Source organism: Tachysurus fulvidraco, chromosome 4, assembly GCF_022655615.1.
Source record: "Tachysurus fulvidraco isolate hzauxx_2018 chromosome 4, HZAU_PFXX_2.0, whole genome shotgun sequence".
In the NCBI taxonomy this organism is placed as follows: domain Eukaryota; kingdom Metazoa; phylum Chordata; class Actinopteri; order Siluriformes; family Bagridae; genus Tachysurus; species Tachysurus fulvidraco.
The window spans coordinates 1,671,578-1,686,577 of record NC_062521.1 but is presented as its reverse complement, the minus strand read 5'-3'; the positions used below and the strand labels follow the sequence as shown (position 1 = coordinate 1,686,577).

Below are 15,000 nucleotides of genomic sequence, written 5' to 3'. Positions count from 1 at the left end.
ACACATACACACACAGACTCTCTTTTTAATGCTGTGTGTGTGTGTGTGTGTGTGTGTGTGTGTGTGTGTGTGTGTGTGTGTGTGTGTGTGTGTGTGTGTGTATGTGTCTGTGTCTGTGTGTGTGTGTGTGTGTGTGTGTGTGTGTGTGTGTGTGTGTGTGTGTGTGTGTGTGTGTGTGTGTGTGTGTGTGTGTTTTCTTGCTCTCCAAAGCCACTCCAGGTTCAAATCAAGATCTCAGTTTTCACCAATCAGTCAATAATAGCTTGGTATGAGGCAGAGTCGCCATGGCAACTGAACATGTTTGTGTGTTAAGTGGGGCTAAATGAGAAGGATGGGAAGAAAACACTTGAATGTAAGAAGGGCGTAACCATGACGACCGATGTGGCTCAAAAAAGAACCTTTACTTTGTGTTTATTGGATTTGGTTTATAGTGTGATTGTGTATGTGAAAGTACAGAGATCATGATAACACAGAGAGACAGACGGCTAGACAGACAGACAGACTGAGAGACAGGGAGAGAGAAAGACAGATAGGCAGACAGACGGTGAGGCAGACAGACGGTGAGGCAGACAGACGGTGAGGCAGACAGACAAATCATTGCATATGATGAGCTTCAAGGATTTATAATATTGAGAGTGAATATGATGTTTAAAGCTCTCTTAAAGTTTCTCCATCATTGTGTGTGTGTGTGTGTGTGTGTGTGTGTGTGTGTGTGTGTGTGTGTGTGTGTGTGTGTGTGTGTGTGTGTGTGTGTGTGTTTAGTGAACAGTTATGGGGATGATGGTGAGATCTCCAGTTCCTCCGACAGCGAGGATGAGATCGTGAGACGGTTCGAGATCTCAGTCTCGCGTTCTCAGAGTTTTCGCTCTGGGATCTCAGAGGTCACGACCCAGAGTGCAATGGGGCGACAGCAGAAGTTTGAACGACTACTTCCTGAGCAGGAGGAGAAGGAGGAGGAGGAGGAGGTCTGCACCGAACCGTCAGATTGTGAAGGTACACAAATATTTACACACACTGTTAATGCATACACACAGCCATGTAGTCGTTCCCTTTAAAGTGGGTGTGGCACATGTGCCTGTCAGTCCCAGTGAAGGGGTGTGGTTTGTGTGCCTGCCAGTCACCGTGTATGGGCGTGGTATGTGTGCCTGCCAGTCACCGTGTATGGGCGTGGTATGTGTGCCTGCCAGTCACCGTGTATGGGCGTGGCCTGTGTGCCTGCCAGTCACCGTGAATGGTCATGGCCTGTGTGCCTGCCAGTCACAGTGTATGGGCGTGGCCTGTGTGCCTGCCAGTCACCGTGTATGGGCGTGGCCTGTGTGCCTGCCAGTCACAGTGTATGGGCGTGGCCTGTGTGCCTGCCAGTCACCGTGTATGGGCGTGGCCTGTGTGCCTGCCAGTCACAGTGTATGGGCGTGGCCTGTGTGCCTGCCAGTCACCGTGTATGGGCGTGGCCTGTGTGCCTGCCAGTCACAGTGTATGGGCGTAGCCTGTGTGCCTGCCAGTCACAGTGTATGGGCCTGACCTGTGTGCCTGCCAGTCACCGTCTATGGGCGTGGCCTGTGTGCCTGCCAGTCACAGTGTATGGGCCTGACCTGTGTGCCTGCCAGTCACCGTGTATGGGCGTGGCCTGTGTGCCTGCCAGTCACCGTGTATGGGCGTGGCCTGTGTGGCTGCCAGTCACCGTGTATGGGCGTGGCCTGTGTGCCTGCCAGTCACAGTGTATGGGCGTGGCCTGTGTGCCTGCCAGTCACAGTGTGTGGGCGTGGCCTGTGTGCCTGCCAGTCACAGTGTATGGGCGTGGCCGGTGTGCCTGCCAGTCACAGTGTATGGGCGTGGCCTGTGTGCCTGCCAGTCACAGTGTATGGGCGTGGCCTGTGTGCCTGCCAGTCACAGTGAAAATAGAACCCATTTTTTTCTTCCACACATCCAGCTTCACATCTCTGCCACGCATTTTCCCCTTTGTTTTATTTGTGGGACTTTTGTTTAAACCTGTGTTCAGACTTCCCTTTGTCCTTTGTGCTTCCTTCCTGTTCCTCCATGTTCACATCTGTGTAACTTCTTCCCAGCAGCTGAATCTTACTCTCTGACCACCGTTACCATGACATCTTTCTGTGTCCTTTGTTTGACATGTGGATGCAGTTTGGAGAGAACAGCCTGCTCTTTCAATCCAGATTGATTCGCGCTGTTGATTTTTATTTTGGAGACGTCAGCAGTCATAATTATGGTCCGTTAAGAGCTCTCGACCCGGGTCATGATCCCATCCGATGGAGATGAGCGCTTTTCTCATTTTGATGTAAAAGCGGTTTAAAAGTGCTCTCTCGCAGCTGACTCCTGCTTTACATGTCATTTGGCAAACAGCAGTAACTCGGCAAACCATGTCTACACGAGCGTAAACCAGCTTATTAACTAATAATAGACAAAATGTCAATGCAAATAAAAAAACTTGTACGTATTTGTGTAAAAACCTGAAACTGGTCCAGAATGAGACGCTCCGAATGATGGAGATATAACGAGATAATACAGAAATAATGTGTAGAACATTTTCGAGACAGTGTGTGCCATGGAAGCCTTGTTTCAGTTTCCACGGTTCATGCAGATCTTCGGTCGCCACGGTAACCAGGTATCTTCAAATTGATGAAATGGAACATTTTGTTTTTTTTCCCAGAGTCCGTCCGTTTATTAAATAAGTCATATAAATAATTCATAAAACCAATAAAAAAGATTTTGCCCTTTGAAATGAAATAATTTAATGCTTGAGAAAAGGTCAGCGTAGCTCAGAGCACTCCGGGAATCACTCCGGGAATCACTCTGGGAATCACTCTGGGAATAGCTCCGGGAATCACTCCAGGAATCACTCAGAGAATCACTCTGTGAATCACTCCGGGAATCACTCCAGGAATCACTCTGAGAATCAGTCTGAGAATGATTCATTCTGGGAATCACTCCAGGAATCACTCTGGGAATCACTCTGGGAATCACTCTGTGAATCACTCCGGGAATCACTCTGGGAATCACTCCGAGAATCACTCCAGGAATCACTCTGAGAATCACTCTGAGAATCACTCCAGGAATCACTCTGGGAATCACTCTGAGAATGATTCATTCTGGGAATCACTCCAGGAATCACTCTGGGAATCACTCCGAAAATCACTCATGCTGTATTGACTAATATGAAATAATTCTATGAAGTTGAAATATATGTTGAAATTTAATATTTATTCATTTATTAATAACATTTAGGATCATGTCAGTGCTGTAACAAGCTTCTTATCAATCTCTTTATTTATTTATTTGTTTGAAAAATCACTAAACAATGTTTATTAAACGAAATAAACGTAAGGACTTTCTCTGTCGTTGCAGATGGAGTTAGCAGGAGAAGTTTCCAGGACCCGCTGTCTGAACAGAGAGATCCTCTGACTGAGTCATTGTACCAGACAGACCTCTGCATTTCGGAGACTCCGTCTGTGAGAGGACGCGTGTCCTCTGTGGGCTCTCAGGGATCTGAGATGCTGTCCCGGGGTCAGAGGAGCCGTCAGGGGAGCTCAGGACGCCGGACTCCTCTCTCACACAGGGAGACGGACATGGCAATGGATAATCCGGGGTACGATTACAACGAGGCTACAGACAGCTCGTCTACATGGAGCCCTGAGGTACTCCGTGTGTGTGTTTGTGTGTGTGTGTGTGTGTATGTGTGTATGTGTGTGTGTATGTCTATGTCTATGTCTATGTCTATGTCTATATGTGTGTGTGTGTGTTATTTTTTTAAGTAAAATCCATCTATCAGTCTTTCTCGCTTTCTGTCAGTTTCTGTAGACACTTTCTCTCTCTCTCTCTCTCTCTCTCTCTCTCTCTCTCTCTCTCTCTCTTGATCTGCTTGCTCTAGCTTGTTATCTGATGTACAAATATGGTATAACAGCTTCTTGTGTATGAATATTCATGAGTTCATCAAGTTATCATGTTTACTGAGCATGAATATTCATGAGTCATTGTGTGTGAAATATGCTGCCTGAACTCTTCTAACACTGTTGAGCTCTGTGTGTGTGTGTGTGTGTGTGTGTGTGTGTGTGTGTGTGTGTGTGTGTGTGTGTGTGTGTGTGTGTGTGTGTGTGTGTGTGTGATTTGCAGTAAGCTCTCTGTTTGTACTTGTGTGTTTCCGCTGACTTTGTCCCTCATCTTTGCTCTCACTAGCATGAACGTGCAGCGAGTGTTATCTCAGAGCCCCGCCCCTCCGTCTCATCACCCCGCCCACCGATCTCCAAATGCGGTGACCTTGTGGTCGTCCTCAATTACCGTCCCGAATCCTACAAGCTCCTGGTCACCGTGGTGATGGCGCAGGACATCCCGGATAAAGCTCGGAGTGGCATGGACGCGTGGCAGGTGCGTGTGGTGCTGCTCCCGGGTAAACGCCAGCGCTACAAGACGGCCGTGCAGAGGGGATCGTCGCCACGGTTCGGAGAGACGTTTCGTTTCACGAGACTCGAGGCGCCGGAGCTGAACACATCGGCGCTGCGTTTCCGTCTGTACGCTCTGGGCAAGATGAACCGGGAGAGAATGATGGGAGAAACCATCTACACACTTAACAAACTGAACACCGAGAGACTCGAGGTCACGCTCGTACTGGAACCTCGCAGCAACCTGAAGGTGTGTGTGTGTGTTTTAGACCCAGTATTGCATTCAAATTCAATTGATCATATAAGAGATCATATAATCTCTAAGCTTTCCATGACACCTCTGTCTCTTTCTCTGTAGGCTTTAGACTCAGAGCTGTGTGTGAGCGCTGCTCCTGATGGCGTCTCCTCCAACCAGTCTCTCTCTCACGGTGGAGTTCCTGAGCTGCTGCTTGGTCTGTCCTACAACCCCACCACCGGGCGCCTCTCTGTCGAGGTCATCAAAGGGAGCCACTTCCGCAACCTGGCGCTCAACCGACCACCGGGTAAAAACACACACACGCTCTGAAAGAAGCCACGTCTTATCCTGTCGTGTCTGATGTAGCGTGTGTGGAGAAAACTGTCAGAGATCTTAGCCACGAGCCCGTCTTAGTTAGCTAAACTGTCTCAACAGGCCACGCCCACAAGAACAATACATCTTTAGCGATATTTAACATGTGTGTAAACGATAACGTTTTTCATGCTCGCAGATACCTACGTGAAGCTGACTCTGCTCAACTCCACGGGGCAGGAGATCTCTCGGTGTAAGACGTCGGTGCGGCGCGGACATCCCAACCCCGTGTTCAAGGAGACGTTCGTCTTCCAGGTGGCGCTGTTCCAGCTCTCCGAAGTCACGCTCATGGCGGCCGTGTACAACCGACGCAACATGAAGCGCAAGGAGATGATCGGATGGCTGGCGCTGGGCCAGAACAGCAGCGGCGAGGAGGAGTCGCTTCACTGGCAGGACATGAAGGAGAGCAGCAACCAGCAGGTGTGCAGGTGGCACGCTCTCCTCGAGGCATAGACGGACAGACGGAGGAGGCTGACAGGAACCCAACAGCGTCAACAGCGTCGGGCTTTAGCAAGAGTTACATTCACACGGGGGGAACGGATCGAAACGACTCTCAAAAGTTGATCCTTTCATTATTATTAATATAATTCGAAGTAAATCCTCTTCCCTATTGTTCTGTTTACACAGTTTGCTCATGTGTCATGGCTTCTGCCATCGTCATTCCTCATACTTAATGAGTACTTCAGCTCAGCTCTTAGCTCTCAGCTACTTGGCCTAGAAATGGCTTTGGTTTGTGTTTAACAGATGTTTTTTTTTTGTTGAGCTGGCTTTCCGAGAAGATGTGACTGATTGTGGGTTTTCCATCAAGTCTTTCTGTGATGAATAATCTGAAGTGGAGGAAGAAGAAGAAGAGTAAGACGACGACATCATTAGAAGACCGAGAGCCAAATACACACATGGGGATGGAAAGACTGCACCACACACACACATGCACAAAATCTCTTCAGTGATGGCTTTCTGCAAAGTGTAGGCATATTTACACAGATATGATATAAGATTAGATTATTAAACCTCTTGCGATTTGAACTGAAACACTGAATTTCTTTCCAGCGAGAGGTAGATGAGTATTTTTACTGAAGCGTAATACCTTCCGATGTTATTCCCATCAGTCCGTTCTTCTCGAACCCTCCTCACGAAGCCCTGAGTGCCCGAGGTCACGTATGGTCTTGACGAGGTCGCTTACCTAGCAACCCTTAGCAACCACATTCACATGCTACACAATGAAATAATAATTATACATCAGTAGCATCACCTGTTGCCCTGTAGACTTCAGCCTAATACATTACAAGCGCGGTTGTGTCGATTGTTGGATTTCTGGTGAAGATTTGATCCTCGCTTGAAATTCTGCTGAAATATGCAAGCGATGTTTCGACACAGCATGACATATGGATACGCCAAGGTCTCTCTCTCTCTCTCTCTGCATCAATCACAAATACTGAACTTTTAGGACGACAGGAGACGGAAAGAGGAAGTGTTACGGAAGCGCATGCAGTAATACAACATCAGTGATTGCGTCTTTGTGCCTCTCCAGCTGTCCTTTACTCCCAGTCGGCTTTTACAGATCCATCTTATCACATCTCCAGGAAGTGACATCACAACGCAGCTCAATTCGGAGATCTCTCTCTCTCTCTCTCTCTCTCTCTCTCTCTCTCTCTCTCTCTCTCTCTCTCGTTATAGCTGCTCGAACACTTATCGCCGTCTCCCGATTGCATGAATGGAAGCTTAATTATCGGCTTCAGACGAACTCGCTCCAGCTCGACAGCCGCGGCTGCTGTTGCTGGGCGCGCAGGGGAAAAAAATCTGCATGACGGTAGACATGTGGTGATGATTTGACAAAACTGCTTAGCCAAGAAGTTAATAAGTAAGATCATTATATTTCAGGAACCAGCGCGTAACCGTATTAAGTTAAAGAGCATGAGACAAAAGTTCTTTCATAAAAATTAAAATAAATGATTCGTGTTTGAAAATCTTCACGGTGGGAAAATAAATCACTTCTGGATGTGACATTCTAAGAAAAATAATCAACCCCTTGTCCCTTATATACTGTACCGGCATGTTAAAGTTGTCATGGACGCCTTGATGTTACAGTATGAAAACTAGCCTCGTTTTTGTGTATAAGCTTCACCACAAAAGTCACAAGTGTTTACATGTTTTTACATCATGACCCTTTCGCACTTCCCGTCTTTCTGCCGGCTGTCCTGCATGTCTGGAATCTACAGAGGAGCTGAAATGTTCCCCAACGCATGTCTTGTGCTCTACATGAATATGACGTGCCTGTGTTTGTTTTGGTTTATGGAGCAGAAGCAGGTTTCATGTTAGATGACTGTGTGTTATACGCCTGCATGCAGTGTTTGAATGGATTTAACCGTTAATACGTCGGTTCTACACTGTTACTGTATATAGATGCATGCGTGTGTGTGTGTGTGTGTGTGTGTGTGTGTGTGTGTGTGTGTGTGTGTGTGTGTGTGTGTGTGTGTGTGTAGCCCAGTGTTTTTTATTTCAAAATATATATTTTTGTCTTTCAGTAAACTTGTAGTCATGTTTTCATTTAATAAACACAATCCTGGGAGTTCCATAACGTGTGTGTACTGTGTGTGTGTGTGTGTGTGTGTGTGTGTGTGTGTGTGTGTGTGTGTGTGTGTGTGTGTGTGTGTGTGTGTGTTTTGTGTTTATATTTGCATATAAGTGTATGTGCCTGTGCCTGTTTGTGTGTGTGAGTACATGAATACAGTAAAATGAATTTAATCAATATATAGTTTTGTCTGTGTGTGTGTGTGTGTGTGTGTGTGTGTGTGTGTGTGTGTGTGTGTGTGTGTGTGTGTGTGTGTGTGTGTGTGTGTGTGTGTGTATAAGTGAAATACATGTGGATGTGTGGATATGCCACTTTATGTAGCTCTGTGTGTGTGTGTGTGTGTGTGTGTGTGTGTGTGTGTGTGTGTGTGTGTGTGTGTGTGTGTGTGTGTGTGTGTTTATATGAATAGTGTGCGCGCGTGCGTGTGTGTGTGTGTGTGTGCCCACACACACTCACACCATTCATATAAACACACACACACCGTGTGGGTGTGTGAAGCAGTGCAGCAGCACGTGAGAGAGTCGCGAGAAAGAAAACGGAGCTTGATGTGGCGTCATCGCTGCCTGGCGACTTGTTGCTTAGCGACGGAAAGACAGCTGTTCCGATGAGGGCCAATCAGGAGGCGCCGAGATGCGCGTGCCGTTAGAAAACGGGGATATTTTGGGGGATATTTTTTATAGTGTTGTTTAAAAGGCTTCATCACTCACACACACATATGCGCGCGCGCGCGGTGGGCGCAGATAGAGACAGACACTGGAACGGGATATTAACGCGTCTACATCCGGGAAATTATTATAATAAAGCCCCACTGAGCCGGAGGAGTGTGAGAGAGAGAGCAAAGACCTGCTGATGTGTGGCTTTTCCTCCAGCAGCTTTATAAACGATGGTAAGCCTGACTTTGGTTTGATCTTCGGTGTCTTTTCATCTTACTATATTTAATCCTTCCATGTAAGAAGGACATATAAGAGCTCGGTCTCAGACTGCATGCGATCACGTGTGTAATTCAGTTTTACCGCATTCAAAGTTCACACAGAAACATCACTGTGTGTCACAACATGGAGTCCACTTTTAATACAAATGTCTCATTTATCTATCAGTTATTTATACTAACCTAGACATAGATCTGTTATTATTATTATTATTATTATTAGTAGTAGTAGTAGTAGTAGTAGTAGTAGTAGTAGTAGTAGTAGTAGTAGTATTGTTTGTATTATTATTATTATTATTATTATTATTATTATTATTATTGTTATTCATTATTGTTATGCATTATTATTATTCAATGTACAATCATTATTAGATCCATATTCGTCATACAGTCAGAACGATTGCATGTCATTCTCTTTCTCAGTAAAACTTGATCTACACCGAGACTAGAATAAAACTATTATCTTTCTTTTTTTATGAGTCTCTAGACACCACACATAATGTTGCCTACTGTTCAGTATACACTGCACTCTAATATCTAAAATAAACGTTTCACTTTTAAGTTCCAGCTGTTTTTATACCCAGTATACAGTAAATACAGTCTCTCTGTGATCTGATGTCACATAAATGCTGCTGAACCTATTAGAATTTGACGTTTCGTTTAAAACGAACTGTTTTTCTGCGTCACACAAAGCCGTTATAAACCGTTTATTCATCCTCCCTCCAGATGTTGATGGAGTTCCTGGCTAACGGATGTGATCTATGTGTTTCTTTCCTTTGTTCGTTGCTAATTCGCAAGATCACACCATGACGTGTCATCTTTCTCTTGTAGATATAATCCACAAACCAAGGCGTGTTTGATTCTTCTTCTATTCTTCTGTTAGCAACTTTTGGTAAGAGGCGTGGTCTAAATGATCATTTAAAACTGCATGTGAAATATAATAATAATAATAATAATAATAATAATAATAATAATAATAATAATAATAATAATAATAATAATAGTAGTAGTAGTAGGAGTAGTAGTAGTATTAATAGTAGTAGTAGTAATAATAATAATAATAAACAAACAAACAAACAAACAAACAAACAAATAAATAAATAGATAGATAGATAGATAGATAGATAGATAGATAGATAGATAGATAGATAGATAGATAGATAGATAGATAGATAGATAGATAGATAGATAGATAAAATATAACATTAAAAATAGGATAGACAAAAAGCTTACAATTAAAAAATAATAATAATAATTTTATGAGCCAAGTGATGTGTTTTAAGGTGGACATGATGATTTAAAAACACGAAGCTGAACATATGTGTCCATTACGAGTTAGCTAGCAAAAATATCCCATTGTGCTTGATGTAGAAGTCATTTCATTGAAGGGGAAAGGACGTGAAATATACAAGACTTACTTTTGCCTTTAGCTGTGGTTAGTCTGGCTTTGTGCAAACCTCAGTCTTGTGAACGATCACACAGGGTTGCCAGGGTTATGTTTTTATGGTAAATTGGGATTGAGTCTACAGGACACGGTTCTGTTTTCTTTCTCCAGCTTGTTTAAAAATTGTCTACGGAGGCCAAGATCTTATTTTAAGAGCGAACAATAAATAAAGAAAATAAATCGAATCTAAGAATAAAAATTCAAAGACTGTAATTTTTTTTTATATTATTTATTTTACATTAGTAGGAAATGTCAGGTGACCTATGAATAATGTTAAATGTTACTGTGATTATTTTGTCATATATCACTAATATTCCTGGGGCTGGTTTCAGGTGTTAACATGCAGGGTCTGAGATGTAGGAGATGACCTGGTAACTGTTAGTGATGTTGGTACAGCAGATTACATTTGCATTAAGGCATTAAATTAAATTGCATTACATTAAATCCAGTGACCAAACAAACATCTTTCTCTCTCTCTCTCTGTCTGTCTGTCTTGTTTTCCTCTCTGCACTCGAAAGGCGTGTGTGTGTTAGATACAGGAGAGATGCTCAGGTGAACCCGGCCGTCGCTAGAAAGGTGTGTGTGCTCCGTATTTGTTACGCAACCCTCTGGTGGCGACGCATTCAGACTCACACACACCTCATTAGTGACGCTGTTACCAAACATAACATAATGAGTGTTCCGCAATCCGTGAGGTGTTGGGTGTTAGCCACATGTCTGTGTCTCCTTGCACATGAATGATGTATACATCCGTCTTATATCTTACATCTTATTTTGATTATCAGTGGTCAGGATCTTCACAGTGAGTGTGCACTTATCGATCAACGACGTCGAAAGTCGCCTACTTTAAGAGGAAGTATGCGGAAGAGGAGGATGTCCAAGGACGCCGACATGGATATTTACAAAAAGTAAGAGCATCGTTTGTTTCTCTGTCTAATTGCACGGACATTTGCATGTAGGGAGCTTCTTTATCTCAGGTTTATTTTTCTGCTGCACTTCACTTATTCACACATGATCATGTATTATTACTTGAGTTCTTCCTTCTTACTTTTTTCTTTCACTTCTCTTCCTCATCTTCTTCCTTGACCTCGCTCTTTGCTGTCATTGATCTCTTTTTTTTACCTGTCTCTCACCTTTATTTGTTTTATCTCCAGCTTTCCTCCTCTGTCTTTTTCTCCTTTTTGTTCTCTCTCTCTCACCTTGTGATCTCTCTCTCTCTCTCTTTCTCTCTCTCTCTCTCTCTCTCTCTCTCTCTCTCTCTCTCTCTCTCTCTCTCTTTCTTTCTCTCCTTGTGTTCCTCTCTCTCTCTCTCTCTCTTTCTCTCCTTGTGTTCCTCTCTCTCTCTCTCTCTCTCTCTCTCTCTCTCTCTCTCTCTCTCTCTCTCTCTCTCTCTCTCTCTCTCTCTCTCTCTCTCTCTCTCTCTCTCTCTCTCTCTCTCTCACCTTGTGTTCCCTTCTCTCTCTCTCTGTGTGTGTCTGAGCAGCACTTGATCTTACGTGAGGAGCGCAGCTGCATTTTGCGCCTGTCGCTGCAGAAGCTGCGTTACCTGGATGACCCTGAGGCCTTCCTGCACCGCGCTGTTCTCATCAACAACCTGCTGCGCAAAATCCACCTGGACGATGGGCAGAAGGACCGGGACAGACAGAGGAATGGAGAGAAGGAAGAAGAAGGAGAGAGGCTTTTTTACTTGGACAGGAAGAGACTAAAAGTCATGGTGACACCTGAACATGGACATTCCATCTTTCTCTATCCACTTAATAACAATTATTAATATCACACTGTATGAAAGTGCTGGCAATTAAACCCCCCCACCTCTCTCTCACTCTCTCTGTCTCTCTGTCTCTCTGTCTCTCTCTCTCTCTCTCTGTGTGTGTGTGTGTGTGTGTGTGTGTGTGTGTGTGTGTGTGTGTGTGTGTGTGTGTGTGTGTGTGTGTGTGTGTGTGTGTGTGTGTGTGTGTGTGTGTGTGTGTTAGCCTGTGTGTCAGCATTAAACACTCAGAAACTGGGGTTGTTGCAGTATAAGATGTACTCCATCAGCATCAGTGAACATCAGGGTTTTCTTTTTTACACTTAAAAAGAACAACTCGAGCCTAACTGCCTCTCTAAATAAACTTTACGTGTTCTTTTTTTTTTCTTGCTAAGCATTTTTCAGGGATTAAAAAAAGCCATGCACTTTGTATCTCTTTAAGTAAATGTAAGGTGTAAAGTTTGTTGCCTGAATATTGTTCTGCTATATGAGCCACGGTTTCCAAGTACAGCATTTAATATAATATATTATTACTATGTAAGGACTGTATGATATGTGCTTGATTGGGGAAATTTGGCGCTCTACCGCCCTCTAGTGTTCATCAGTGTGATTGTTTCATGCAACTTTTATAAACGTCGTTTTTAACGTTCTGTGCTTTGAAGTTCTCTCCAGATTGTCGATTTCGAACATTCGAACATTCGTTTAAAGGAAATTATTTGCGCTTGGAAAGTTCTAGATCTTCTTAACACGTCTATTTTTCTACTTGCAGCTTAATTGCACTCTTGCTACAGACATTATTTAATCAGCCTTAACATATTTACATATCAAAATCATCCTTAAACACTGAGATTTATTCATTCACTTCTGTTTCAAGTTTCCATCACAACTGCAGACTAATTACAAAACTCTCTAGTCTGAAGCTCGCAGTGTTAGGTTAGAAAACAACAACAACAATTTGGTTAATATTTTGCTGTGTTTGTGAATATATATATATATATATATATATATATATATATATATATATATATAATGAGATGCGATGCTAATATATTATTATATCATATATATAATTATATATACTATTATACTATTATAAATATATATACTGTTATAGTTGAAATATTATTTCATTTGAAATATTTTTTGTATAAATGTACATGTGTAATGTGATACTAGAGTTGTTTTGTTTAGGTATCTAAATGTGTAGAACTGATTGTCAAAATATTTTTATTTATTATTTATTTTAAACTGTCATATTCAACAAAAAACGTTAACCACATTTTGCCAAAAGAGTAAAGTAGCATAAAAAAAATCAGTCTATTTTTCAGGTATTTCAAACAAACAAATAAAGAAAAAGGAAACTTTACATTTTTGTTTTGTGTATTTTTATCCTGTGTGCGCGCGTTCCGTTTTAAATGCGCGGTCGCGGTGCGTCAACGTTACGTGCGCGTTACAGATAAGTGTACGTGCTCGTGCCTGTTTGGACTACTTGCTTTCCGTGACTGATCCGTCAGTAACCGGAGACGCAACTTGTGAGATAACGGTGTTGTGCGCCGCGCGAGCCGTCCTCAGGCGTCCTGCTCTCTACCTTATTTTATTTTTTTAACGCTGGAACGTTTTTTTATTATCCGTGAGTAAAAGCTTATATTTCCGTCATGGAGTCCGCTAATGTAGCTTAGCTAAACACACAGCTACGAATCCGCTAGCACGAGACAAGCGCCCTGTTTCACCTGACGCGGCGACGCTGTTAGCTACGAAGCTAACATGGGATTAACGCGGCTGTTGACATCGCTGCACGACCCGCAGCACGTCGCCCGGTTCCAGGAGCTGTGCGGTGTCCGGGGCTCCTTCACCGGGGGCCAGGTGGATGCAGAACAGCGAGACAGACCGTCCCGAGGAGGGAAAGGGAAACACCAGGACGTCAACGGCGCGGTAAACGGGACGGCGAACGGGGACACCGGAGAAAGCGCTCGCGCGCGTCCGTCTAGCGGTTCCGGGACGGACGGAATGGCTCGAGGGCCGCTGCGTAAGAACTCGCTGACGGGAGAGGTGGGTCACCAGTTCGTGATCTCCAACCGGTTCCTGTACTACGCGTTCACGCTGGGCACCGAACTGGGCAACGAGCTGTTCTACATCAGCTTTTTCCCGTTTCTCACCTGGAACGTAGACCCGTACGTCGCGCGCCGCCTGATTGCGATCTGGGTCTGGGTCATGTACCTGGGGCAGTGCACCAAGGACCTGGTGCGGTGGAAGCGGCCCGCCTCCCCTCCTGTGGTCAAGCTGGAGGTGTTTTACGACTCCGAGTACAGCATGCCGTCCACACACGCCATGTCCGGTACCGCCGTGCCGCTGGGACTCTTCCTGCTCACCTGCGGCCGCTGGGAGGTGAGAATAGTGACTAGTGCCCAGGGTCCCAAGTCTGGTGCAGGTGTGAACATCCTCACTGGGTGTAACACTGCCATGGGCAGGACAAGATGGGTTCACTTTACACACATTGTACACACACTTTATACACACACACACACACACACACACTTCATACACACACTTTACACACACACACACACTTCATACACACACTTTACACACACACTTCATGCACACACTTAACACGCACTACTCACACTTTACACGCTTACACACTGTACACACAATTTACACACGCTCACACACACTTACACTAAACACACATAGCAACCACCTAGCAACAACTTGTAGTGTCATAGAAATGATCCAACAGCATCCAACTGACTAGCAACACCTTAGCAACCACCTATAATAACACCAGTTCTGGTTCCAGTATAAAACCAGTTCTTTGTGATGCAGTAGAGTCAAAGAAGTCGGAGGAAAAGCCAGTCGTGATGTGACATGATTGACAGATCAAATTGACGCAAAGCTCCGCCCTCACGAACTCGGGGATATGCGTCGCTCATCACACTCGCTGCTCACTTCCTCCAGCACACAGGGAGGCTTCGTCATCTCCATCTTAATGCTTTCTGTTTTTTTTTTTTGTCTTTAGTTTGTCTCACTGCCAGCGAAAGTTGGTTAAGGTTTGATGTTATCTCTCACAAGATAAGCTTTTATTCTTTTTTTTTTTTTTTTTTTGTCCATGCGATCAAGGTTACATCGAGCAGAACCGTTCTGTCAAGGTTACAGCCTCATATTAAACCTCTCTTTTATACAGATTAACCGTGTTAGCAAATACAGACACGTCGAGACGAAGGGCTTTGTATGTTGGAAACAAAGATGTGCGTGCAAACACACACACATGCAGACAGAAAGAGAGTTCACAGGTGGTTTGTGAATGTAAA

At 44.2% G+C, this 15,000-nt stretch overlaps 2 protein-coding genes and 1 long non-coding RNA gene across 8 annotated transcripts in view; all 3 read left to right on the top strand.

The window, feature by feature from the left end:
* Nucleotides 1–7,473, top strand: part of syt16 (synaptotagmin XVI) — a 17,780-nt gene extending 10,307 nt beyond the window's left edge. For all 3 annotated transcript variants that reach the window (XM_027168259.2, XM_047812278.1, XM_047812279.1), the window contains 5 exons: nt 763–993; nt 3,361–3,650; nt 4,189–4,641; nt 4,750–4,933; nt 5,138–7,473. In XM_027168259.2, the coding sequence (XP_027024060.1) occupies nt 763–993; nt 3,361–3,650; nt 4,189–4,641; nt 4,750–4,933; nt 5,138–5,451 (1,472 nt within the window). In that variant the 3' untranslated portion in view covers nt 5,452–7,473. The remainder of the gene's footprint in view (nt 1–762; nt 994–3,360; nt 3,651–4,188; nt 4,642–4,749; nt 4,934–5,137) is intronic.
* Nucleotides 7,474–8,058: 585 nt separating this feature from the next.
* On the top strand, nt 8,059–12,070 carry LOC113656812. 2 transcript variants are annotated; one of them, XR_003444002.2, is made up of 5 exons: nt 8,059–8,456; nt 9,330–9,390; nt 10,461–10,518; nt 10,728–10,850; nt 11,426–12,070. It is a non-coding gene; the product is annotated as an uncharacterized LOC113656812 (long non-coding RNA). The 2 variants fall into 2 exon arrangements; XR_003444005.2 differs by lacking the exon at nt 9,330–9,390 and having other exon boundaries at nt 8,062–8,456.
* A 1,097-nt stretch (nt 12,071–13,167) lies between these two features.
* Nucleotides 13,168–15,000, top strand: part of sgpp1b (sphingosine-1-phosphate phosphatase 1b) — a 7,945-nt gene continuing 6,112 nt past the window's right edge. For all 3 annotated transcript variants that reach the window (XM_027167850.2, XM_047812421.1, XM_047812420.1), the window contains exon 1: nt 13,168–14,074. In XM_027167850.2, the coding sequence (XP_027023651.1) occupies nt 13,454–14,074 (621 nt within the window). In that variant the 5' untranslated portion in view covers nt 13,168–13,453. The remainder of the gene's footprint in view (nt 14,075–15,000) is intronic.